This window comes from Pseudochaenichthys georgianus, chromosome 17 (genome assembly GCF_902827115.2).
Source record: "Pseudochaenichthys georgianus chromosome 17, fPseGeo1.2, whole genome shotgun sequence".
Lineage (NCBI taxonomy): Eukaryota > Metazoa > Chordata > Actinopteri > Perciformes > Channichthyidae > Pseudochaenichthys > Pseudochaenichthys georgianus.
In genome coordinates, this window is record NC_047519.1 from 7,298,722 (window position 1) to 7,324,512 (window position 25,791).

Sequence of the window (25,791 nt, forward strand, 5' to 3'; positions counted from 1 at the left end):
GTGGCTTCAATTACTACTGCTGGACCAGGAGCCAAGAGGAGCGACTCTCAGTGCTCCAGCTCTCTCACACACCCACCCACATATTTCCCCCATATTTCCTCACTGGGCATTAGAGTAACCACAGAGAGCTTTGTGAACAAACAGCGGTGCATATGACAGTGTGTGTCAGCGCCTTCTCACGTTCCCTGCTCCCCTACAGAGAAGCTGTAAAAGCAAAGGCCAGTTTTTTTACGTGATAATGACCAAAGTGCACATTTAAAAAAAAGACTGAAATAAATATTCAGCATTGGTGATTATGAATGTGAAAACCCTCTGCAGCCTGATGACGGTGACTAAAATCAAGGCTTATGGTGCTATCAAGTTTTATGGTGGGTTTGGCTTCTCCTTTTGAACTGCCAAGAGCTCATTTAGAATATTATTATAGTATATTATCACTTTAGTCTTATTTTCAATTGGGATAACATTGTAAATAAATGCTGAGATCTGGGATCATAGTCGCTTCAATGATGTCGAAAAGGACAAGAAACACAAGCATTTAAGGCCTTTACACACCAGGGCGTGACAGATTCACCTCCAAAATTGTGAATATTGTATTTCATGAACTTTTTGTGGTTTCTCTCCCACACACAGTTGATTCATAATCTGTACCTATTTGTTAACTATGTTTTTTTTTACTTCACATATTTTTACCATCATTTTTTTGATCTTGGTCATTTTGTAACTATACATTACACCCTGATGGCTTTGACTCCTTACGGCCCGTCTACACTACAGCGTCGAAAGCTCCAATCTGCTCCAATATGCCCATTCACTTTCAATGGGGTGACGTCACGTAGCCGCGCTTTTTCGCCGAACTGAATTGTGGGTAGCAGAGCGAGGCGTCTCAGGCGACAGAAGTTGAACATTGTTCAACTTCTGTCGCCTGAGACGCCGGAGTAGCCAGCGCCAGCCAATCAAATCCCGTTTCCCAAAATCTGACAGCTGAAGCCGTAGCCAATCAAACCGCGTCTAAGCTGGGAGAGATATCCCGCCGTTCATTTCTATATTTCAAAAAAAGTCGGAGGAGAAACTAACTATCGCCGTAGCAAATCTCCCGGTTTTGTATGACCAGACCCTCTTCACCTACCGGGACACAAACCGGAGGAACCAGGCATGGAGGGAGGTGGCAGAGACAGTGGGGGAAACTGGTAGGTTTTCGCATGTTTGGGGAGTTTATATATATATATATATATATATATATATATATATTATATATATATATATATATATATTATATATATATATATATATATATATATTATTTATATATATATATATATTGCTCGCATAAAATCCCCGGGGGTTTTTGCTTTGTATGTCGGGGGCGGGAGATTCATGTGATTGGTTGTTGGTCGTGTTGCTTGAATAAAATCCCCAAGCTCCAGACACGCCCAGCTCCAAGCTATTTTTGGAGCTGTAGTGTGGACGCTCCGTTAGTGGTTTTAGGTCAAAGGAAATAAGCTGAGCAAAGATTTCTACCGAGCCGGAAACCTCATAAACGAAGCTCCGATGAGTCTAAGCTTGGGAAGATACCTGAAATCACAACATCCTACGATTCCATGCTACTTCGCAAAACCACCAAATGCTGTCTTTTGTTGTCGTGTAATTAAGAGTGGCAGAAAATGATGTAAAACATACAGTTCAACTGATGCGTGTGCTTTTGGCAGCCTGACATGAACCAGCTGGAACCTGAATGTCAGGTGAACCCTCCCCCCGCTCCGCATGACTCTTACCTTAGAGGGCCCGTTGGTGTACATATGGATCATGTTCTCAGCTCCCTGTTTGACCTTGAGCTCAATGTCATTCTGTCTCTTCAGGGCAGCCAGGCGGCTGCTGCTGCACATCCTCGCCTCGCTGTTAGGGGTATCTGGGGTCAGAGGGCAATCTGGGTAAACAGAGAAAAAACAAAAGTTATAACCTTATTGCCTTTTGAAAACAACCATCTCTGTATGTGCTACTGGAGTTTGTCACAAATAAACAGACTGTAAATAGTTACTCAGTATTCATGTGCCATTTGTGGCTGCCAGACATTTTGAAGTTACCCAAACAGCCCTGCAGCATCGACTTTGTTTACAAAAACACGTCAAATAGAAACTTTAGGAGTCAAATAATTGATCCTGAAAGGTCTGCTGTTTATCATTTGATGAGGTGTGTTAACACTAGACTCCAATTGACTCACTCTTGACACTAAACAGGCTAAGATGTGCATCAGGAGTCCAACATAAAGCAGAGCTTTGCATCAATAAATGGCGTTAAGAGTCAGAATTAGACCGGACGTGTCTATTAAAAGAACATGATTACAACAAATCCAAGGTGAAGACAGAGCACATTAATATTCAGTTGGCTTTGATATACAACACAAAGGCAATCTCTGCCGATTCAAATTCAATTTCTGTCATCTTATTGGCTCTCTCCTGCAGTCTGTTGTAACTTTAACCACAGAGGGAAACCCTGCGGCATTGTCTTTTCTTGAGCAACTGTGAAAAACTAAGATAATAGAAAAGTACCACTACCAATACTGCAGTGACATAACTGCATATTTGGGGTAAACACTTTTTACATGGCTTTTTATCCAGACCCTAAAAATAGCTGAGACAACACACTGACACTGGGTCAATATCTATTCAAGCTTTTGAGTTAGTTTCTTCACTCAAACAGCATGCAGATACACAAAGTGTCCTCTATCTATCCAGGGTGCCGGACCACACTTCTGGCCGATGAGCTCACTGTTTAGTGTTTTTTGGGTCGTGTCTGGACTTGAAAATGTGCAGAGAAATCCCCTGCGCAGGCGGATCCCTGCAGCGCGGAGCAACACATTCTCACACTCCGGTGAGGGGGGCAAAAAAAACGGCCTGACTTCTCCTGACTTGACTTGCAAGTTCAGTTTCACGGTGTCATAGGGTGCGTTTCATTTCTCTTATTTTTCATTTCCTCGCTCCTCGGTCTCGGTATCACCGGAAGTTGATCTGTCTGCGCCATCTTGAGTAGCGTCCCAGTGGCCTTATTTGTGTCGGAGGACCGAGGATCGATAATCGAGGAACTACCAGACCATCCTCCGGTGAAATCCTCATACACTCGCCCCGCCCCCTTACTGTGTATCGCTCACTGATTGGCTGTCAGACGATCAGCTGTGCAGCGTCATCACAAACGGACGTCGCTTCACGTAGGATTCCATTTAACCGAAGTGAGATGCACCCATAAAGTACTTCTATGGAAAGGGCCTAGACTAGAGAGAGAGAGTGAGAGAGAGGGGGGGAGAGAGAGAGAGAGGGAGAGAGAGAGAGAGAGAGAGGGAGAGGGAGAGAGAGTGAGAGAGAGAGTGGGAGAGCGAGAGAGAGAGCCCATGTAGAGTCCCATCCAACCCACAGTGTGTAGAGCAGCCTGTGCAGCAAGGTGGGCATTTCACAGGGCCTGGGGCAAAACAGATCTTCCATAAAATGGCATAATAAGAGTCTGTACACCAAGGCAGTATTGTGAGGGGGCTGCTTGTGCAAAAGACAGAGAAACACACGTGTGAGAGATCTGCGTGTCATGCAGTCTTCGTTCAGGGCTTTCCTCTCTGCGTGGGGGTGCGGTTTGGTCAAGGTCACATGATCGAGCCAAGAATTCAAGGACCCCGGCCCTACTCCTCCCCCTCTTCCTCAGCTTGGTTCGGCCCACGGTTGTCTGCAGGACAAGACACCGAGCTACTGAATAGCAGCGAGGCTGATGTCACTGCTGGAGCGCTGACAAGGGGAACCCTCCCTCAGATTAACCCATCTGGCTCTGATCACAACCAGAAACATGCTTACAGTTCAGGGTGGGGGAGGAATCGATTCAAGGGAGGTTCTCATCTTCTAACATTATAATACGATTCACAAATTCCAAAATGCTAGAGCTTAGAGGTTGCTACTGATGGAATCACGTGTCATGTGGACACAGGCCCTTGATCACCATTACAGTCTTATATTTGACAGGGTGGCGACAATACCTATTGACGCAGCAACCACTGTAAGTAATATTCTTGTTTAATTAGACTTCTCTATTTCATTTATTCTACTCTGTATATGTATAATTGTTCTGTAGTTATTGTAGCTAAAACGGCACTTTTGAGAGAATTTAAATCTCAGATCTGATCACGTGAACCTGTTAAACAGGGCTCAGTAGGCAATCAAGCGTGCATTAAAATAGGCAGGGCCTCTCAGCTGTCGCCCATCAGCTGTAGAGAGTTAACTAATTAGAGGGGCGTGGCGCCACAGCTGTGTGAACTCAGCAATCAGGCGTCCATTTAGGTAGCTCTTTCCTTGAGTGTCAGCGTCAGACAGCCGAAGACTGACAAAGACATTGGAGTCCTGCGGGAGTAAGACTGACAAAGACATTGGAGTCCTGCGGGAGTCACGAGGGTGGCAAAGAGGAGGCAAATCCTACTCTGATTGAGCTAAGTATCGCTGGTGTCTTATTTTTCTTTTCTTTAGCTTTCTAGCCCCTCAGGCTATAATCATGTGTATTTTCTCCATTCCTGTTCATGTGTCTTCTCGCAATTATCACTGGCCCCGTGTATCTCCTAATCGATATAACCGGCCTGCTCTCGTCTATCCCACGTGCTCCACTGAGATCCAACATCTAGTTTCAGGTGGCCTGTGGAACTGCCAGTCAGCTGTTCCTAAGGCTGACTTCATCTCTGGCTACGCCTCCCTGCAGACCCTGGATTTCCTTGCTCTCACTGAGACCTGGATTATTCCATTCAACACATCCACCCCAGCAGCTCTCTCCACAGCATATTCCTTCTCCCATACACCCAGACCCACTGGCAGAGGAGGTGGCACTGGTCTCCTGCTCTCTCCCAAATGGAGCTTTTCCCTCTTCAAGCTACCTAACTTCACTCCTTCCACCTTTGAATTCCATGCCGTCACAGTAACCCATCCTATACAATTAACCATTGTTGTTCTCTTCCGTCCACCAGGAGCCTTGGGGGACTTCTTGGAGGAATTAGATCATCTCCTCTCACACATCCCTGAATCTGGCCCTCCCGCTGTACTTCTCGGAGACTTCAACCTCCAGACGGGGAAGATAGACGAACTAACATCTTTGTTAACCACCTTTGCTTTCTCACTGTCTCCGTCCCCACCAACTCATAAAGCTGGCAATGTCCTCGATCTCATATTCTCAAGGAACTGCACTACTTCTAACCTCTCTGTAAACCAGCTCCACACATCTGATCACTTCTTCATTTCATTCTCTCTACCCCTTTCCAAACATAACAAACTAATCTCTTCTCATCCTGCACCTGTCCGCCGCAACCTCCGTTCCCTCTCCCCCTCTACCTTTGCCTCATTGGTGCTCTCAGCCCTCCCTTCCTCTGACTCGTTCCAACTCCTGCCTCCAAACTCTGCTGCAGAAACTCTCCTCTCTACTCTCTCATCCTCTCTGGACTCTCTCTGTCCTCTCACATCTCGGCAGGCTCGTCAGTCCCCTCCTGCTCCTGGCTAAATGACGCACTGCGTGCTAATAGAACCGTCCTTAGGGCAGCAGAGCGGAAACGGTGGAAATCCAAACACCGCGACGACCTCCTAACAGGCTCTCCTCTCCTCTGCTTCGATCTCTCAGGCAAAAAGCACTTTCTTTCAAGATAAGATCCAATCTTCCTATTCCAATCCTAAACAACTATTTTCCATCTTCTCCACCCTCTTGGCCCCTCCCCCCTCCTCACTTCTGTCAAGCGACTTTGTTAACCACTTTGAAAAAAAGGTTGATATTCGCTCTTCTTTTTCTGACTCACCTTTACTCACCGATGGGTCACCAGACCCTCCTTCCACCCGCACACTAACCTCCTTTTCCCCTCTCTCTCCAAGTGAGGTTCTTACCCTCATTACCTCTGCCCGCCCTACCACCTGTCCTCTGGACCCCATCCCTTCAAACCTCCTTCAGACTATCGCTCCTGATATTCTACCGTTTCTCACCCATTTCATCAACACTTCTCTAACTTCTGGTCAATTTCCAAACAGTCTCAAGGAGGCGAGAGTAAACCCTCTCCTAAAGAAACCCACTCTCAACCCATCTGATGTTATAAACTACAGGCCTGTCTCTCTCCTCCCGTTCCTGTCTAAAACACTTGAACGCGCTGTCTTTAAACAACTCTCCTGTTATCTCCATCAGAACAACCTTCTGGATCCGCACCAGTCTGATTTCAAGGCAGGTCACTCCACAGAAACTGCCCTCATTGCTGTCACTGAGGAACGGCACACTGCTAAAGCAGCCTCCCTCTCCTCTGTCATCATCCTGTTGGACCTGTCTGCTGCCTTCGACACGGTGAACCATCAGATCCTCCTTCGCACTCTCCAAGAACTTGGAGTTTCAGGCTCTGCACTTTCCCTCCTCACCTCATACCTCAAAGACCGTACCTACAGGGTAACTTGGAGAGGGTCCGAGTCCGACCCTTGTCAATTAACTACAGGGGTCCCTCAGGGCTCTGTTCTTGGTCCCCTCCTCTTCTCCCTGTACACAAACTCGCTCGGATCTGTCATTGGCCCGCATGGTTTTTCATACCACTGCTACGCTGACGACACCCAATTAATTCTGTCCTTTCCCCGCTCAGAGACCCAGGTCGTCGCACGCATCTCTGCTTGTTTAGCTGACATCTCTCAGTGGATGTCCGCTCATCACCTCAAGCTCAACCTTGACAAAACTGAACTGCTTTTCCTTCCGGGAAAAGATTGTCCCACTCTTGACCTGACTATCAACATCGGCACCTCTGTTGTTTCCCCGACCCAGACTGCAAGGAATCTGGGTGTGATCCTAGATAATAACCTGTCCTTCACTGCAAACATCGCTGCTACAACCCGTTGCTGCAGATACACGCTTTACAACATCAGGAAGATACGTCCCCAGCTGACCCAGAAAGCGACGCAGCTTCTGGTCCAGGCTTTCGTCACCTCACGCCTAGACTACTGCAACTCCCTCCTGGCTGGTCTACCTGCATGTGCCATCCGACCTCTGCAGCTCATCCAGAATGCAGCGGCTCGTCTGGTCTTCAACCTTCCTAAATTTTCCCACACCACGCCGCTCCTCCGCTCCCTCCACTGGCTTCCGGTAACTGCTAGAATTCACTTCAAGACACTCGTACTTGCGTACCATGCTGCAAATGGATCTGGCCCTTCCTACATCCAGGACATGGTTAAACTGTACACCCCAGCGCGTGCTCTACATCAGCCAAACGACTCGCTGCACCCTCGCTGCGAGGGGGACCCAAGTTCCCATCAGCAAAAACACGTGGGTTTGCTATCCTGGCTCCAAAATGGTGGAATGAGCTCCCCATTGACATCAGGACGGCAGAAAGCTTACACACCTTCCGGCGCAGACTGAACACTCATCTCTTTCGACTCCACCTCGAGCGATAGAATTACTAACAAAGAACTGCTAACAGAGCACTTATATACTAATAAAGGACTGGCTTATCTATAGCCAGTTGAGTAGCACTTGAAATACTTGGCTCTATGAAACCTGATGTACTTATATGATTCTGTTTTCTTCAAGGTTGTGTCTTCCTGGTCGAATGTACTTATTGTAAGTTGCTTTGGATAAAAGCGTCAGCTAAATGCAATCTATCTTTGCAGTCATCTCGAAGTTTTTCTAGAGCAAGATACTTAACCCCAAAATTGCTCTCGTAGGCATGTCTAGCGCGGTCTAGCATGTAATGCAACTTGTCAATATTGAAGCCACTTGGAATTGATAAATACTAAACTTTTATTAATGAAAAAATTATAATGAATAAATACCTTGTCTTAGATTTGCATCATTGCCATTAGTTGTCAAAACCCGTTTTAGTACACCTATAATGTGTCACACTGCGATTATTAGTGCACAGCTGACTGAAGCAGATCGTGAAATTAGCACCCCTATTGTAATGAATCCAGAATTCATTTTTAATTGGGAATAGTTTTGAATCAGGAAGCAGTTTTGAACCAAATAGTAAAGAATCGCAATCAAATCAAACAAGGACACCGTGATTCACACACCTACTAGCAATGCTCTCTTAACAATAACAACAAAAGCAGAACCTGGAACATTAGTGCTTTTCTACTTGACACATGATATGATGAGGGATATGATTCAGAGAGTAAACTTTATTTGGGGCTTGTCTCTTTATGAATGGATGACATGTGAAAGAGGGACCTGACTGGTGGCTCAGCGACAGAGCTGCAGCACCTGAGAGCGACTCGGCCCATTTCTGGCCTGAGCAGAGCTGCAGAGAATAACCAGAGCCCCTCTTGACTTTGCTCCTGGAACAAAAACACATTCTGGCTTCTCGCAGAGCATCTCCTTCTTACTAATTCAGGAAACAAGTGCCGTCTCTTGGGGATTGGAGAGCTAAGCGCTGTCTAAAAGTTGTCTTGTGACCGTAGCACTGGGCTGCCCTCAGCCCCTCTCCATCATTTTGCGATAACCAGCGACATTCTTCTGGCGTCGCATCACTTAAAAGAAAGCCCTCGTTCATCTGATTGAGAGTCACTGAGTCAGGCAAAATGTGTTCCCAATTAAGATAACCATTTACCAAGATGACCTCCCATCCCATCTACTTCCTAATGTCAACTGAACCGAGGGGATGTGATGGTAACAGGCAGACAAATACCATTCCTTCTCTTCCTGAATTCACCACCAACAAATGCCACATAAGGCAACTACTGTAACAAAACGACATTATGCCGTGGGTAACTCTCTCCAAATTCCATTGTTGAGGACAAACGCACAGGAGCAGGCTTTCAACGGCCTCGGAGGGGAACAATCGGCGGCTCATTGGAACTGTCGGTGGAATGTGGAATGAAACAATGTTAGCCTCTGGAGAGTGAGTCACCTCCAAACACTCAGTGTGTTCATAATATACATGTTGACAACACACAGCACTGCCAAATGTGATGTTCTGCATTTGTGAGTACCAGTATCTTTGGAGGAATGATAAAGAGATGATGATAATATTTGGAAGAGAGGTTGCTACTTTGTGACATTACACCTGGGCAGATAAATATACGAGTCACAATTAATCTCTCTTTACAAAAGTATCGCAAATAAATTATGATGTAAAAACCCTCTAACCAAGGACAACTGGAATAACAATGACATTAACCCAAACCTTTTGCTTGAAAATATAAAAAAAGGAAGTAAGAAAAGAAACAAGTAAATTAGCTTAAATCTGACCATTATATACCCTACCCCGAAATTCAATGCTTAAATACAAGGAATATGGAGTTTATGTAAAACCGCACAACTAGAACAATAGAGCTGCAACTAACTACTGTTTTTTAAATCTTATGTCTGACAATTATTTCCTAGATTCATCTTATACTGTAATTGTTTGGTAAATGAAGGCTGTGTTCATCAATAATCACTCTGAGCTATAGCTTACAATATCTCTAAATCTTAACGATAGCTTTAGACTTCTTATAACATCTTATTGTTGCAGTTAATCATGTCTCATTATGATCAACAATATTTATAATACAAACATGCGGTGCCACTTATTCACACTAATAAGTAAGTGGCACCGCATGTTTGTATTATAAATATCTATAGTTACGTTTTTCTTTCATGCATTTACACTCGTAAATTCATGTAGAAATTGAACGCCGTGTTTCTTTAAAAAACAGCGCTGTCATTGTAGAGTGTGAGATTGAACAAACGAACAGACCCAAAATATTTAAAAAAGAAATTCGAAAGTGTACATCAAAGTTTCATAGAGTCCAAGGTCATATATTTGAATGTAATGTTTTGTCATTCCAAAACCCCCCCAAAAAGATTGATATAAAACTTAGAGAAAAGCAGGACGTCTGAGAGGCTGACCATTTTATGTTGTTTTTTGAAGGAAAATTACTAGTTCCCTGAATAAATGTATTCTTTAAAGATTAAGCGATTATCAAAACATTTGATATTTTCCTTTGATCAACTAATAATTTAGTTGTGTAATTGCTGCAGCTCTGTAAAACAATGCTTTATTTGTAGGAAGGCCGAGTATAGTAGAGCATTGGCCTTTACTTCCTGGTTAATGTTTACTATATCCTCTGTGGATCCGCCTCTTTGCATTGTTGCTGTTACCTAGCAGTTCCTCGGGGTCTTTGACCACGATGTGGGCGTTGAGCTCCTGCAGCTCCTGGTGAAGCTCCTCTACCTTCTTGTTGGATTTCTTCAGCATGTTGTCGACATAAGCCAGGCTCTTCTTGTCTGTGGTGACCTGAGGAGAGGCGAGAGCAGAAGGTTTGAGAAAATCGGACAATTTAGCTACAGCAAAGATTCCGAAAAGAGACACATCACTCATTTGAAATCATCCATTTTTATTATGAACAAAACTGGTGTTTAGCGAATGAACCAGTTGGTGTTTTGAATGACCGTTTGTGTGTCAATTAGTGCTGTAGCGACGCGTCGACTTCAAAATATCGTCAACGACATATTTCCACGTCGACGCGTCGCTACACACACAGCAACAAGCAGTTCTAGCTGTGGTGGCTACCATTAGCAGCTAGCATTTGCTCTCCGATTTTTACATTAAAATGGAATTATGGATTATAAATTCAATCATTTTTTTATACATAGACGTTAAAAACCTATGGATTAACCGATTCAGCCGCGTTTTTTCTCATTTTACTGCCATTGAACACGTCTTTTGATCAGATTGACAGCTACGGTGGTAAGACGATCTCCCTAGAAGCTCTGTAAAGGTACGTGTTGTGATGACTGTATTTGCTTCCCCTGTCGCGAGTCCGGATCACTCAGTGATGATACTATATACCTACATAATCTGTGGAGTCTCAGCTTTAATCGGATATCTTGTATGTGCAGCTACGATAAGTAATAAGGGTACTTTTATCTTGAGTTCTGTGCCAATGTCCGTTAGCATTTTTCGCTCGGGGGTCATTTAGATGCTTCTTATGAGACTTGTGTTTTGTTTTGGTAAACATGGTTTGTATCGTCAGTTAGCTGAGATTATTTCCGTTAATCTGGTACAACACATTAATAGGTTCTTAAATATTAAGATCCCCTGAGACACAGTATCGTGAATTTTTTTTTTTTACATGACGTTTTTTATGAATTGAACAACAGAAAAATAATCGTTAGATTAGTCGACTAATCGATCAAATAATCGCCCGATTAATCGTTTTCAAAATAATCGTTTCCCCCCCATGCACTCTTGAAAGTAGAAGGCTTTTTTTTAACTTTAAAACTGCAAAATAATATTTAAAGTAAAAAAAACAAGATGCTGCTACACTGTATTCAGAAGTTGTTCCACATTCAGAGATTTTACCTTCCGCAGGTTCTCGGCTCCTTCTTTGATCTTCAGCTCTTTGCGGATCTCGCGGCGAATCTGCTCCTTTATCTCGTCCAGCTTCTGCTGAACCATGGTGTCGGACAGGTCCAGGTTGTGTCCCAGACCTAGACGCTCCGCCACCAGCTGGCCCCTGGAATCCCCCTGAAGGTGGAGAAAGAGAAGAAGGAAAAGAGGAGATTTAGTAAGTAATTTAGAGGTCAGCAGGGAGGAAAAGGAACAGGTAAACAGGAGAAAGGAGGAAAAGGAGAAGAGGACATACAACGGTCAGTCAAAGTCAAAAAGTAGACTAGTATTAGAAAAGTGGACTTTCAACACTGAAGACAAAGCGGCACCCTCTTACAATGTCTCCAAACAGCTGAAGCTATTGCCCTACAAAAACAAATGCATTTCCGTTTTGTCATGACAACAGTAAGAAAGCAATAAAAGCTGGGGGAGGTCTAGACAAAATTATTTTCCAGTAGTCACCGAGTTTATCATACTAATCAAAAACATTTAAGCAAAATCCCATCTGATCCTTGGCGTGAGCAAGAATTAGATTCCATTTAAAAAAAACAAAAGGAACATTTTCTTAATATAATGTTGCTTTCTACAATAAAGACAAGGGAGAATGTGGGAAAAATGTTTTACGCTTTTTCTATATAAGCTTACGCTAGTAGTTACTAGTTACAGTTCTCAAAAGATTGCCTTTTTTTGCAGCCTTGTTGTGTTGACGTGAAGACAGCATCAGCTTTTTACTTCTGGAGATTGCATTTACACTTCAAGAATGACAAGAGTGGTGTTAATCACAGTTCCCGTTAGCCGGTAATTACTGGACTATGACCGGTAAAATATGCTGAAGACCGGCAAATATAAATCTCTCCGGTCAAAATGTCCGGTCAAAATAATGTCCACTTAGCGCAATACCGCATCAGTTGCGCCACTTATGTGACAGACAAGAATAGTCAATTCTAATGTCTAACACGTAATGTGGAGAAAGAGATGTACTGTATGGGTTGATCTGTTGGTAATGCCTCGGGGTTTCCGGTCGGCATGTAAACAAATGCATAGCGCTATACTTTGCGGCCTCACCCGGTTGCATAGCGACGCTTATTGTTTAGGTGTCTTTTAATAAGCAGGTAGTCATATCATTAGCTAGATCTGATCGATATGGCCATAAACGTGAGTAAAGTCTGACGGGAGAAAGAGATCAGCTGCTGACCTCTCAAACTACCTCAACTAGTTATAGATATGTTTAGTTTTACTGTCGGGTCACTCATTACGCAAGTTCCATAAACGTATGTGTTGGCAACAGAGCTTATTTTTCTGAAATTTTCCAAAATCAAATGGTAAAATCACATTGCTTTTTGTTGAGGGCAACCTGGTGATCATAACTTCTGGGTTGGCCAAGAACATTACATCATCACTGCACCACTCCTTGTCTTCTGACCAACAGTAGAGACACAACACTCTCAGCCGGAGTATTATAAAGGTAAGCCCGGCGTCCTGGTGTGTTTTGAACTTCAGTTAACTTGTATCGCAGTGTTTTCACTGCTGCCGTCAGTCAGCATTTACTTGCATCTTTACACCATTCACCTTAACCAAATAGGGATTAGCAGTCACTTCTTGAACAGCTTTAGAGTCCATGGTGAATACAGTGGTGCGCTAGTTACGTTCAACTTGTTGATCATAGAACTAGGGATGCTCCGATCGATCGGTCACCGATCGGAGAATCGGCCGATGCTCGCTCTCTACCGATCGAGAATCGGCCGATGCTCGCTCTCTGCCGATCGAGAATCGGCCGATGCTCGCTCTCTGCCGATCGAGAATCGGCCGATGCTCGCTCTCTGCCGATCGAGAATCGGCCGATGCTCGCTCTCTGCCGATCGAGAATCGGCCGATGCTCGCTCTCTGCCGATCGAGAATCGGCCGATGCTCGCTCTCTGCCGATCATAGAATTAGGGATGCTCCGATCGATCGGTCACCGATCGGAGAATCGGCCGATGCTCGCTCTCTGCCGATCGAGAATCGGCCGATGCTCGCTCTCTGCCGATCGAGAATCGGCCGATGCTCGCTCTCTGCCGATCATAGAACTAGGGATGCTCCGATCGATCGGTCACCGATCGGAGAATCGGCCGATGCTCGCTCTCTGCCGATGGAGAATCGGCCGATGCTCGCTCTCTGCCGATGGAGAATCGGCCGATGCTCGCTCTCTGCCGATGGAGAATCGGCCGATGCTCGCTCTCTGCCGATGGAGAATCGGCCGATGCTCGCTCTCTGCCGATGGAGAATCGGCCGATGCTCGCTCTCTGCCGATGGAGAATCGGCCGATGCTCGCTCTCTGCCGATGGAGAATCGGCCGATGCTCGCTCTCTGCCGATGGAGAATCGGCCGATGCTCGCTCTCTGCCGATGGAGAATCGGCCGATGCTCGCTCTCTGCCGATGGAGAATCGGCCGATGCTCGCTCTCTGCCGATGGAGAATCGGCCGATGCTCGCTCTCTGCCGATGGAGAATCGGCCGATGCTCGCTCTCTGCCGATGGAGAATCGGCCGATGCTCGCTCTCTGCCGATGGAGAATCGGCCGATGCTCGCTCTCTGCCGATCGAGAATCGGCCGATGCTCGCTCTCTGCCGATCGAGAATCGGCCGATACTCGCTCTCTACTAGGGGTGCAACAACTAATCGACTTAATCGATTAAAATCGATTACCAAATTAGTTGCCAACTAATTCAGTCGTCGATTCGTTGGTGACGTCATCACGTGTGTTTTACGTGCCGTTAAGCTCTAACTTTATTGGTCTTTTTATCGGTACTGGAGACATTTAAAAAATATATGTCATGTATTATTGCTACAAAGACATTATATCGCAGTCTCAGTGTCGCCAACTCGTTTCTAATATGCAAAAAGGCAAACAAATGCGTCTATGATGTATTTTCGATCTTTCTCTCCCCCGCCTGCTTGCGAGGGGGCGGGGCAGTTTACACACGGGCAGCTGCAACATGCAGCAACACACACACACGTGGGAGATGGCGGAGAGAACGCGCTCCGAGGTGGTTAAACTTTACCCGTCTCGATGTGGAGAATGCACGTTGCCAAAGGTGGAATAAGAGTTTAGCATGTAAGGGCGGTAACACGAGCTATTTGTCTAAACATTTAGCAAAAGTGCTCCACATCCAGACGGAGGAATGCACCGGGTTCCACTGTCTTTCTAGTAGCTCTGTAGCCCCGTCCACGAGGAACGTTTCCACGTCAGGTGTTATGTATGCTAGCAGCAACACACGGAGCCAACTACATTATACAAACATAATGATTAGAGGTAACAGAGTTATTTGCGGACTTTTGGTGACAGAGCCTTCAGTGTGGCATCCCCCACCCTCTGCAACTCTCTCCCCCCCCGAAATCCGTAGCGCCCCAACCCTGGACATTTTCAAAAAAGCCCTCAAAACGCACCTTTTTACCAAGGCTTTCCCCACTGTATAGTTAGTTTAATAGGTTTATTTTTCCGCTACTTCCCCCCCCACCCCCTTAACCTGTCTGCCTTTTTTCCCCTACTCCCCCCCCCCTACCCGACTTGTAAAGCGACCTTGGGTTTCCGGAAAGGCGCTATAAAAATATTATATATTATTATTTAGTTTGTTAAAGTTTCAGCTATTCTGTTTACAGTTCTGTCATCAGATTATTTAATACGATTTGTTAAAACACTGTTGTTTCTTTTGATGTGAAATATTATTTATTTAATTTGAATAAAAAGCAATGTTAGTTTTGTTCACAATTTAAGTTATTTCAATAATATATGTATTTTGGAATCAAGTATTCATCTTTATTGTCTTCATTGTTAGTTTCCACATGCCTAAAACAACCTCAAGCTAAATCTAAAAGTTGATGGCTAAATAAGAGCGTTTGAGAAATTGTGCAAGGCATACAGTAATAGTCCGAATAATCGATTAATCGTTTCATTAATCGAGAGCCGATCGCATGACGTAAAATACATGACACTTTTCTCTGTGCGCGGCAAAACAAGCTCGCCAAAATGGCTTCACCGGTTTGGCATTATTTTAAGGTGTCCGAAAAAGACAGTAAAATAGCGGTATGCAACGTGTGTGAAGCAGAAATCCAGCAGCTCCGCCCGCCGGACCGGTAAGCGGAGCCAAACACACAAGAGTTAGACCTAACACACTTAGCTGTTTTATCTACCTCTGGAACAAGCTAAACTAGTTATAAATATATTTATTCTTCACTGTCGGGTCACTGGATCAGTGAGCTGCATGAGATACTGACAGGCTGTCAAGAGAAAGAGAGAGAGAGAGAGAGGGAGAGAGGAAAAGAGAGCGCTTCTGCTCATTTCTCCTGTGTTATTCTCCAAAGTGAATGTAAACTTAAATAATGTACATAATTTGAATGTAATAATTAAGTTGATTGTTGTTTGTGGAAGCTCCAGTGAATGAGCCCCATTAACTGAGTTTAAACATCACTTTAAATGGAAGATTTAAAGTTTAAATCTTCCATTTAGGCCCCGCCCACTCGATCGGTATCGGCCGATACTGATTCCGGTGATCGGCCCCGAAATTGGCGATCGGAGCATCCCTACATAGAACACATCAGGGATTATCTGAGCGGGCCGTGGATAATCACTTTATTCCAGGCCATTACACAGCTCATCAATCTACTTCCTATTATGTTAAATTACAAACTATACAACCGCAACAATTCAACCTATCAACCATAGCTCCAACAGGCTAAAACAAAGAAAAATAGAAAGGATAATTGCTTAAACATATTTGAATATGCGTTGTTATTTAATATCTATTAGTATGACCTTATGGAAAAGTCTAGCGGTGTAAAGTGCTATCACTCAAATCAAATGTTACTCCAGATAACATTACCAGCTCAACACACAAAATATGAAGGTGAACTTGTTGCAAGCCTCTAAAGCCGCCCTGCAGTTTAAATGTGTAGTACAATAACCTACACCATTAATAAAACAAGAGAACAAATCCTGAAAAATGTGGCTTCCACAATATCGCAGTCTAGTTCCTTATTAAAGTAAGCAGTCAAACCTAACACGCAATAACATTAAGGCTCAATGCAATTACCTTCAATTTATCGGGCTACCGTTAAAAGTACAACTCCCTGCAGAGACGATGGGAAAGAACAAAGTATTAGCTCATCTTTTGCCTTACCTGAACTTCATCGCTTTCAACCAAATCCATTACTAGATCAATTGAACCAACCCGTCCTCCCATGCTCTGCTGACCAGCACTAACTATCATTATATGAAGTCCACTGAAGTTCTCTTAGGAGAAATAATATCCCCCGCCATAAATGTCACTCTATACGATAGCTGGCAGAGGCTCAGTGCAAAGCTGCACTCATTCACTCCGCTGGTATCCAATTTTCTACAGCTCTCCCATTGTGCTCTCCCTTTCTCACACAGACCGTCAACATCAACAGGCAAGATAAACCGTCTGAGCAGCGGCAGCCAAATCCCTCTTAGCTCCTAACTCTGTGAGGTCAGAGCAGCCCAGAATGAGACCTAATCTCACTCCAGGGAGACGTCTAAAATTAACCCAAGTTAAAAACACAACACTGGCTGTCCATTGTGGCCTGCCCCATGGAAGCAACTTGTGTGGTAAAGGAGAGGAGGAGAAGCTATGAAACAACACCCCCCACAACTGTAGGAAGGTTCATAAACTGTAAGGACTGGTGTTCAAGGGTGGATGATGTAGTCTCATGGTGCCTTTAATCTATATAGTGGTACAGGAAAGGGTCCTAAACACAAACATTAGCCCGTGGTTAACATTAGCTTACACCATTTTCACATTTTGTTCAACAACATTAAATACGTCAGTTAATACCCCACTCGTAAATGTCTGAAGCTTTTACTCAATATAAAAACAGCGGTTGCTAACAAGTGACTAAATGAGACTACCAAACATTAGCTACCTTTAGCTTAGCGGTGGTGACATGATGTAGTTTGTTTATAGCCTAACGTTGGCTTTTTCCCACCAAAATGATCCATAATGTTTAATCAGTAAATATCAGAAAATATTGAAAAAAGGCCATCACAATTATTCTAAGGTGATATTTAATTGTTTTTATTGGTCAGTCCAAGTCCAAAGATATATTTACGTCAATATGATATCAAACTGAGAAATGCATGAAATGTCCCTATTCGAGATTCATTTTTTGTCATTCTTGTACGAAACATAACTTTAACAATTAAGTGATGTTTCAAATAATGGGTTATTATTTTTCTTCTATCGACAAGGGCTGTGTGATATGGTGTCATACATCACAATATTTTTTGCCTAAATACCTGGTTATTGTCGATATAGCAATTAGGGATGCTACGATCGATATCGGCCGATACTCACTCTGCCGATCGATCGGTTCTCTCTAAAAATGTCGATCGCATGACGTAAAATTAGGACGTAAAATACGTGACACTTTTCTTTGTGCGCGGAAAAACAAGCTCGCCAAAATGGCTTCACTGGTCTGGCAGTATTTTAAGTGTCCGAAAAAGACAATAAAATAGCGGTATGAAACGTGTGTGAAGCAGAAATCCACCAGCTGTGACGGAACGGTGAGCGGAACACACACACACACACACACACACACACACACACACACACACACACACAACACACACACACACACACCACACACACACACACACACACACACACACACACACACACACACCACACACACACACACACACACACACCACACACACACACACCACACACACACACACACACAACACACACAACACACACACACACACACACACACACACACACACACACACACACACACACACACACACACACACACACACACACACACACACACACACACACACACACACTAAAGAGGTTTCTCAATACTCTAATTTCCCTTTCTCGACTCCTATCCTCGAGACTTAGTCCCGCCCACAGGAGATGCGAGCGGAGGACCGATGAGGGGAGCCGAGGAGAGAGGAGGGGAAGGAGCAGGCGGTTAGAGAAATGAGAACTCCTCTCCTCTGAGCGGTCATCTTAAAGAGACGTCCATCAATGATGACAGGAGGCACAGCAGCCCTCTGATGGACAGATGTGTTCATGACCACTTATATATTTACTTTTAATTCATTCACAGTGCGGTATAATGAGACAATAACAGGCTACAGCTGCGGACATAAACACACACATATATTTATATAAATATTAGGGCTGTCAAACGATTACAATTTTTTAATCAGATTAATCACAGCTTAAAAATTAATTAATCATGATTAATCACCATTTGAACTATGTCCAAAATATGCCATTTATTTATGTATATCGTTGTGGGAATGGAAAGATAAATGAAAGAAGGCGGATATATCCATTTAACATACAGTATCTATGTTTATTATAACATTGTTCTGTGTGTCAAAATGAAAGACAACCCACACACCTATCAATCATCAAACCGTGGGGTCTTAATTCATTACGTGTTGATTTCTATCAACGGGGGAGTACTTCAGGAAAGTCGACAGACAGGGGGGGGGGGGGGGGGGGGGGGAACGACAGAGTGACGACAGAGGGTGAACGTTGTGATCAGCTGTTTTAGCGCAGTTCTCCAGTGAGGGGGGGAGTCTCCCTCCGCAGCCGGTTGGCGTAGTTTTGGTACAGACCGACGTTAACAGCAGCCCTGTCTGTGCACACGGAGACCGACTCTGTCGTCCGGTGATCTAACCGCCTTCTGGAAAAGCTTCACAAGTACGTCGGTACGCAAAATGCGCTTTGTGACACAAGTGACGGTACGCATTTCAGATTACGCACATAACCTGCGTACCAGTTATGTGCACCCCTGTACCAGAGCCATATTATTACTATTATATGGCTCTGCCCTGTACTACAGCAAAAGTATTCTGCGTCGGGACTTCCTGCAACAACACCACGCCGTTATCAAAGATGTTCTATTGAGAAGACGATCACTACGTGACAAAAGTTTTCAAAACCGTGGCTACTGAAATCAGTCTTACTAACTGCTGTCTGTGCAATTTACTCCGCGCGAGTTGGCAGACTTTATTTTGCTTACTTTAACATCATTTTTCATGGTGGGGCTAAGCCATTTCTTGGTATGGGTGTAGCCTACCCCAGCCATACCCTGGCTCTGCCACTGGTGGCACGTATGGGGCGGGCCTTTCTGCACATGCGTTAAATATTTTAACGCAATTAATTCAAAAAATTAATTACCGCCGTTAACGCGATAATTTTGACAGCACTAAAAAATACACTATTAAATTAACTTAACAAATTGTGAACAAAATTAACATTGCTTTTTATTTAAATAAAATAAATAATATTTCACATCAAAAGAAACAACGTTTTAACAAATCGTATTAAATAATCTGATGACAGAACTGTAAACAGAATAGCTGAAACTTTAACAAAATAAAGAGTAACTCGGTTACCTCTAATCATTAACCCATGTTTGTATAATTGAGTTAACTCTGTGTGTTGCTGCTAGCATACATAACACCTGACGTGGAAACGTTCCTCGTGGATGGAGCTACAGAGCTGCTAGAAAGACAGTGGAACCCGGTGCATTCCTCCGTCTGAATGTGGAGCACTTTTGCTAAATGTTTAGACAAATTGCTCGTGTTACCGCCCTTACATGCTAAACACTCTTGACAACGAGCATTGTCCACCTCAAGACGGGTAACATTTAACCACACCTTGGAGCGCTTCTCGCCGCCATCCCCTCTGTGTGTTGCTGCATGTAGCAGCCGAGTGTGTGTAAACTGCCCCGCCCCCCCTCGCACACGGGGGAGAGAGAGATCTCGTCTGGATTGGAAAGGTCGAAAATACACCGACCATAGACGCATTTGTTTGTCTTTTTGCATGTTAGAAACGAGTTGGCGACAATAAGACTGCAAGATAATGCTTTTGTAGCAATAATACATGACCTTTCTCTTTCTAAACTCGCTACTCGGAGGGAAGTCGCTGTCATATGCCTTGTGAACACTCCGATAATGCCTCTCCACGTTACCTTTCTTTGGCAGAGCGACGCTTGCTTTACACATAAGGCTTTGAATGTGATAAAAAAAAAAATATTCTTCCTCCCATTCTGGGTGGAAGTGGTATGTCTTTAGCTTTTTCTCGGTCCCGCACTCATTTTGTTGTTTGTCTCTTGTTTGTCTCTTTCCCGGCACTTGACTGATTTTGTATCGCTTTGCATTCTGGGTTAACAGACTGGAAAGCGATAGGTCGCTTTTTCTGTCAATCAAGTAAACTCCTGAATTAAGTGGCAGGGCGGCGGGATCAAAACCTGTTTTGTCTATTTAATGGAGCTGGATTTTTTTTTTTATGAATGACTCGCGATCTACCAGCATTGCCCCCGCGGTCGACGTACTGGGCACCTCTGCTTTAAATGGAAGATCCCTATAGGCCCGCCCACTCGATCGGATCGGCCGATACTGATTCCGGCCCCAAAATTGCAGATCGGAGCATCCCTAGTAGCAATGATGTTGTAGGGTTGACTAGTGGTGCCTTTATAAAATATTTACACAGAGATATTTTGATAATATAATAACTAATTTGGATATAATGTCTACAAGATAACACTGCTTTGTGCAATATACACAATCAATCAATGTTTATTTATATAGCTCAATATCACAAACGTTACATTTGTTTCAGTGGACTTCACAGTTTTGTACAGAATATCAGTATGACAATACGACACCCTCTGTCCGTAGACCCTCACATCCTACAAGGAAAAACTTCCGGAGAAACCCACTGTTTTAAAGGGGAACATGGGAGAGAAACCTCAGGGAGAGCAACAGAGGAGGATCCCTCTCCCAGGACGGACAGGCGTGCAATAGATGCCGTGTGTATTAATGTTATAACTGGCTGCTACTTGGCTACTTTTATATATTTACTATATTATTATGATGCGGCTGTTTCTCACAAATGTGTACTTATTGATTTATTATTTTATTAACTTGTGCTTGCCTCTTATTAAATATGTATGTCTACTGCTCATTTTATTTTTGCCTTTTATCTGCACTGTCTCTTTAATTTAACAGTGTAAAATTCCCCCTGATGTGGGACAAACAAAAGATTTCTGATTCTTAATCCAACAAATAACATCACTTTACTGAAATGCAGCCTTTAAAACATGAAAAGATGAACAGTAATGCCAGATCACCCAAAGGATAATGTCTAGTCTTATCACAATATTGATATATATAATGATATATTGCCCAGACCGGACCAATTGGCTAATCGACTTTTCGTGGCAGATCTATCTAAAACATAGATTACATTCACTTCCTCTAGAGTAGAGGCCAAGTTTTCATTTTATGTTGCCAATCACTTCGGTCAGGGGTGTCAAACTCAAGGCCCGGGGGTCAAATCCGGCCCGCGACTTCATTTTATGTGGCCCCACAAGTGCTTGCAAAGAATATAATATGTTTGTTATACGGTTACATGGCAATTTACAGAAGCACGTTGCCCATAAACTACATGTCCCACAATGCATCTCAGATTTGACTTTTCTTCTTCTAAATATGCCTTTTTTCTCAGAATTGACTTTTTTTTCAAAATGTTACTTTTTTTTATTTATTTTGCTTTTCTTTTTAAATCATTTTGTGACATTCTCACTGAAGAGACTTGCAATTATTTGCCCTAGACTTCTGCTTTCAGACGTAGTTAATTCTGAAGTTATTACCATATCTGATAATAATCCAATGCAGAGGCAATCATTTAATATAAAACATTATTTTATATATTAAATATTTATATATGTATATTTATATAGTATTAAAGTTACAACCGGCCCTTTGAGTGCAACCATAATGTGAATGTGGCCCGTGATGAAATTGAGTTTGACACCCGTGACTTAGGTCATCATCTTTTAACTCAACTGATCATCAAGAATTATTAGAAGACAATCTGCGTCAGCTGAACAGTTACCTGGAGTAAATCCTACATCTGACCGATAGATTTAGGGTGAGAATTGGTTAAAAAGATTTCCATGGACAGAGTCATACTCTCATGTGAAATCACCCACCTTCATCTATAGGTGCTCACTTCAGAGGGAACTATAGTTTGCACATATTCCGGTCCTGAGGCTCCTGGATGACTCATAGGTTCAAATGGGAGGTCACAACTCCTGGACGTGGAAGAATAATGTGTGTGGTTTAGGGAAAAGCAGCTCTCTACTTCAAATGATGCTCTGCAAGTACTTGTTTGCACTGTAGCCCTGTTTGTATGAGGACAACATGAGGATACCCTAAAGGGCCTATTTTACTGTGCAACAATGCAAGGAAACCCATGAAAGGCCAATCAGATAAGATGGAAATAAATCAGCTAGTACACCCACAAGGTCTGCGCTTTAATACAAGATCAAAAAGAAGAAACCATATCCCAGCAGGAGCTAATTTTCACAATTGGTTTCACCTCTTGTTTCGCTAACTGCAATACTTCCTCAAGTAGTTATTTTACCTGTAAGTCCCTTATCATTTCTCGCTGCTTAAACGCTTGCCTTGTCAAGGAAATGACGCCAAACGGAGAACTCAAGACTTATTAGGTTCAAAGACGAGTGAAGCAGGAATTGTAAGCAAATGTTTCCACTCAGAGCACAGTGCATACAGTTTGTGATGGATGGAGGGCACTTGTTCCCGTCAGTGTGGCTCTGTGAAATGTTCAAGGCTTGCTCACAACAGATGAAGAGACTAAATATTTGAGCTACATGTTTGAGGTTGTGGCTCAGTGTATAGTGTGCTGGATTTCGAATAAGTCGCTTTGGATAAAAGCAACTAACAAAGGACATGTAATGCGTTGATCAATATTAGGATAATGAAATGTGTTTGATTTTTTTTAGAACGATAGAATATGGACTGTTAATCCACACAAAATAAAAACAGTGTAAGCTATACTTAGAAACTGAATTAAAAAAAACTGTCTGTACAAAGGTAGGGCAACTAACATGTTGAACTTGTTAAAGAGCTCTTTTAGTGCCCGAGACATGAAAGGAAACTGTGAGGTAAAAGCAAATATTAGGTCTGAGCCTCAAGTGTAAGCAGGTTAACTTGCTCCTTAAGCCTGAGAGCTCCAAGTCCAACAACAAGAGCTTTCATTCAAACAATAGGACAATGGAAAAGTTGAAGCCACTATCCAGACTTTCGCTTTAAAAGCCAAGCCATTGCCATTTTCTCCATGAGGCCTATCTCGACCTACAACCTTACCCCAAAGCTCGCTGCAGAGCACTAGCAACAGCCTGGTGCACTCAGAAAAAGCAACACAGGCTAATAAACGCAAATCCTACAAATGCAGCCCTTCACACATCCTCCTGACACATATCCCATGTCAAGACAAACTGTAGGTAATGTCTTGCACTTCTGGTCAATTTATTTGGTAATTTCGGAGCTGGACAGCAAGTAGATTTATTGTGTGTCCACGCTTCAATGTCACAACGGAGAACAAGCGATAAAATGTGCTGAAGCACCTGTTGCTTCTGCTGAGTAGATCTGGTTCCACTCCATATAACCACCGTTGTGAATATATTTGAAAGTTTAGGCAGCTCGGATCCACCTCTGCTAAACATAGATATATCTTTTAGAACGCCTGACTTACACATGGTCTTAATCGCCTAATATAAAATGAATGCAGCGACTACAGTGTACCTGGTATAGGAATACAACCTAGGGCTGGGCTTCTGTTATTGTTTATGCATCCTACGTCATTGGCAACATCCATAATCCGAACAGTGCAAACACTGAGGCAGCTGAGAAAGGTGGTTTGCACCTAAAGGGATATAAAACATATGTATAAAAGGTATACTGTTTGTTGGAAGGTTACTAATGATTGTTAGAAATAATTATGCATCATCGTTTATCAACACTAAATCAAAGCATGTGTTAAGAGTTTTTGCCAAACCATCATCAGCCAGCCCTCTTGTTTTATTTTAAGCCTCAACAATAATGTGATAAGATCCCAAATAGACACTTTTCTCCATTGGTGTCCTTCGTTACCTGTAATGAAAACAGGCGGTCTAGCAAAAAGGGGAATAACTTATGTTCTCTTTAGCACCATCAAAACGTAGCACAATGATAGAGTTTATACTATAAAAAGGTCACAGGTATCATACACTTTCTGTAATAAAAATCAAGTGGGGGTCAGTGGTGACATTTGTGTCAGTTTAATTGTTCCTTGACATGAAAAAGTTTGTGAACCACTGGACTAGCCTACATCTGTTTTGCCATTAGCTTACCATTATCAGACAGTTTATATGGTCTACTGTGATTAATTAAATTGTATCAACCCAAAGCAGAACATATTGTCAATCAGGGTGGTTTACCTATGTATATCACCAATAAAGCATTTATTTATTTAGCAGGGAAAGTGCACATTAAACAACATTTGAGCTTCTACCTCAATGTAAATACGAGTTAGCTTATGTGCCAAATGTCGTTTTAAGTGGTTTGAATAGAGCAAACACTCGGTTAGAATGATAAGCATTATGATTAATCTGGCCTAGTAAGGCTTCACTGATATGGCAACAGGTAATTACTACTAGAGAATCAAATAAGATAGATTTCAACTAATACTTTCTTAAAAGTGTTAGCTTGCTGTGTTAGATATCTGCTGTAACTACTTCCCCTCTCATACTCCCTGTATGAATAATAGTGTGTGAGCAATAAGCCTGGTTCTAACTTTGATATGCATTCAGTAACTAGAGGTTGTTGCTAAAGCTAATGCTTGACAGCAGTCCAAACTTGACAAGCTCAAGTTGTGGAGGAGTTGTCATGTCAGTTGCTTTGGACTATGTTTGTGTCAGAAAGACTTATTTCAAATCTGACGTCACTCAAGTGAAACCACATTAAAAAGTGAGTCATAGAATATGAGGCATGACTGTTATTCTAATATGCCGTTTTAATAAATTAACATTTTAAAATATAGATGTTCAGACTTATTTTACACTGTAGCCTAAGCTTATTAGTAAAGTCTGTAACGTGTTTGAAAAACTTTACGTCAAGAAAACAGTGAAGACTTTGTCTTTGGAAAAGCTGGAACATTTTAACTGTACTACGCTGCATCTTATTAAAAATTGAAAATATATCTTTATCGGTGGTCCTAACACTTTGTTAATACACGGAGGAAACTGTTTTATCTTAAAGTAACGCAGGTTAACCTAACGTCAGGCTACATAGCTGTTAGTAAACGTCCAACAACCATTATTTAACTCACCGCTACAGCAACATTAACACGGTTTACAACAATTGCCATAGCGTTAATTAACACAGCTGCTTCCGCACAAAAGCACCGGTTTAACAACTTTAATATTTCAGGAAAAGTAACTTTGGATAGTTGTTTCCCAGGCCTCAATCCATGGATAATTCCCAGACACCCCTTAGGGGCTAGCACAGGCCCTACACTTTAACACAACTTTCCCACCCCACAGCGACTCAACTTTAGATAAATAAAACAGTTATCTAGCTTTTAGT

At 43.0% G+C, this 25,791-nt stretch overlaps 1 protein-coding gene across 1 annotated transcript in view; it reads right to left on the reverse strand.

The window, feature by feature from the left end:
* Positions 1 to 25,791, reverse strand: part of LOC117461825 (serine/threonine-protein kinase N2-like) — a 46,405-nt gene that overhangs the window by 20,302 nt on the left and 312 nt on the right. The window contains exons 2-4 of the mRNA XM_034103789.2: positions 11,309 to 11,473; positions 10,105 to 10,240; positions 1,773 to 1,924 (exon numbers count right to left, since the gene is read on the reverse strand). Coding sequence (XP_033959680.1) covers positions 1,773 to 1,924; positions 10,105 to 10,240; positions 11,309 to 11,473 — 453 coding nt within the window. The remainder of the gene's footprint in view (positions 1 to 1,772; positions 1,925 to 10,104; positions 10,241 to 11,308; positions 11,474 to 25,791) is intronic.